A 2,074-nucleotide genomic window follows, 5' to 3' on the forward strand; every position below is an offset into this window, starting at 1 on the left:
TAATGCATCTGAGGGTGTAGGCCTGCAAAGCAGAGTGTAGCCAGGAACGCCATGCTCCACTGCCACACCACACACTCACAGCCCTGTAGTCACGGGCTGCCTGGGTACAAGCCTGCCTTAAGGGTCAGAACAAAACCAAAGTTAGCATCATCTTCACTCTCAGACATCCCTCATTACCCCAAGAGAGACAGGCCTAAGGGCCCTTCCCCAGGGCTGAGTCTCTGTCACTCCAGAGAAGCCCTGTCTGGCTCCACTCTGGACACTGTGCGTCCAACCTTGAACACAGCACTGAACCGACTCTTCTAAGGGAGAGTTTCAATTCCTCAACTCCAAAAAACAAATCTCTCCTAGAACCTTCAGAGTCTCCTAATCCTAGCCAACATTTCATTCCAGCTATCTGGAGAACAAAGTCCATCAGTGAACTTTTCCAGGACTTTTTATTTATTTATTTATTTTTTGCAGTATCTGCCTTCAATAAGTCAGCCGCCAGACAAGGAAGCTGTCCCGCCTCCACTAGTTCTGAGGCCCTACTTTGTCTTGATCAGGCCACTGGTTGACACATTGAGAGACTCCGTGTTTTGGAACTGTCTTTCCAGGCTTAAATTCAGCCTGTGTTACCTAACACCCTTTCTCTGCGCTCCTGAGCTTTCAGTGATGCTCCAGAGGAAAGGAGAGACAGAGCAGACATTTTCACGGTCATGTTTGTATCAAAGTACATTTGAAGGGAGAGGGAAAGTGCTCAGGCCTAGACATGGGGATCCTGGTCTTTTCTCCTGTTCTGCTGTCAGGAAACATGACAGCCTTAGCTGAGTCTCTTCTTTTCCAGCGGTTTGTAGAAAAGGAGGTAGCACTGAATGCCCCAAGGCCTTTTCTTCCTTGAATTCTGCACTACCCTGTGATGTCCTCAGTCTGCCCCTCCAGGAAGAGTGAGGCCAGCGTCCAGCCCCACCCAGCCCAGCCCAGCTCTATAAAGCAGCCTTTCGGGCAGCCACCACTGGGAGTTCCAGCTCTGTGCCCTCTTCGGCCATGAACCTCTATCTTTCTGCATTACTCTTCTTCCTGGCAATCTTACTGCCTTCCGGTAAGACAGTGGGTGTGGGTCTGAACATAAAAGTGGGGGTTCCCAAAGATTGAGATGCTTAAAAACCCTCTAACTATAAGCCCAGCAACAGGACACCAATATCAGATGGGCCAGCACATTAGGGGCATGGTGGGCGGACCCCAGCTCCTGCCCTGCTCTGCTGTTGCTGCAGCTAGAAGATCTGCCAGGGCACCGGGGAGGGGGGTGGATGTCATTGTGCACACAGATCATGCAGCCACCCAGATTCCTATCTCCCCTCCAATGCCTCTGGCTACCCTGAGATTTATCTGCCTTGCTGAGATGTGATAAGAGGTGAGGTAAATCACAACTAACAAGCCATCCACCAGGAGGTGATGGCAAGCCTAGGATTTCTCCCAGCCTCATGAAGATTGATTTTTCTTTTCTGTGGTCTCTCCCCACTTCAGGAAAAGGTATGTTTGGGAATGATGGAGTCAAAGTTCGCACCTGCACTAGCCAGAAAGCCATATGTTTCTTCGGGTGTCCGCCAGGATACAGGTGGATTGCGTTCTGCCACAATATTCTGTCTTGCTGTAAAAATATGACACATTTTCAACCCCCGCAAGCCAAAGATCCATGGTTTCATTAAAATGATACGTGAATGGCTCAAAGTACTAGACTCGTAATCTGTGTGTAAGGATCTTAGAGCTCGTAAGTGAGCCGTGGGCAGCAAACGAGGACCAGATTCTGACAATTTACTGGCAAAATTCCAGAAGCATTTTGTAAAGGGACCACTGCCATGAAATGCATCCCCTATTATTTTTCCTACCCTCCCATCTCCAATAACTCATTCCTCTTTCAAATTCAAATTCAGGCCAGGCGCAGTGGCTCACGCCCGCCCGCCTGTAATCCCAACACTTTGGGAGGCTAAGGTGAGTGGATGACTTGAGGTCAGGAGTTTGTGACCAGCCTGGCCAACATGGTGAAACCTCATCTCTACTAAAAATACAAAAATCTGCCGGGTGTGGTAGTGGG

At 49.4% G+C, this 2,074-nt stretch overlaps 1 protein-coding gene across 1 annotated transcript; it reads left to right on the forward strand.

The window, feature by feature from the left end:
- The first annotated feature begins 1,026 nt into the window (after positions 1-1,026).
- DEFB136 (defensin beta 136) lies at positions 1,027-1,688 on the forward strand. The gene is made up of 2 exons (XM_032159155.1): positions 1,027-1,081; positions 1,507-1,688. Exons 1-2 carry the CDS (start codon positions 1,027-1,029, stop codon positions 1,686-1,688), a joined length of 237 nt encoding a protein of 78 aa, XP_032015046.1.
- Positions 1,689-2,074: the final 386 nt, after the last annotated feature.

The sequence above is a fragment of the Hylobates moloch genome, unplaced genomic scaffold (assembly GCF_009828535.3).
Source record: "Hylobates moloch isolate HMO894 unplaced genomic scaffold, HMol_V3 SCAFFOLD_8, whole genome shotgun sequence".
Taxonomy (NCBI): Eukaryota; Metazoa; Chordata; class Mammalia; order Primates; family Hylobatidae; genus Hylobates; species Hylobates moloch.

What these genes read in the sequence shown, in the direction of transcription:
- DEFB136 (XM_032159155.1), top strand. Translation starts at nt 1,027, where the DNA reads ATGAACCTCTATCTTTCTGCATTACTCTTCTTCCTGGCAATCTTACTG. An exon ending in GGCAATCTTACTGCCTTCCG is followed by an intron (nt 1,082 to 1,506) that starts GTAAGACAGTGG and finishes TCCCCACTTCAG; the next exon opens with GAAAAGGTATGTTTGGGAAT.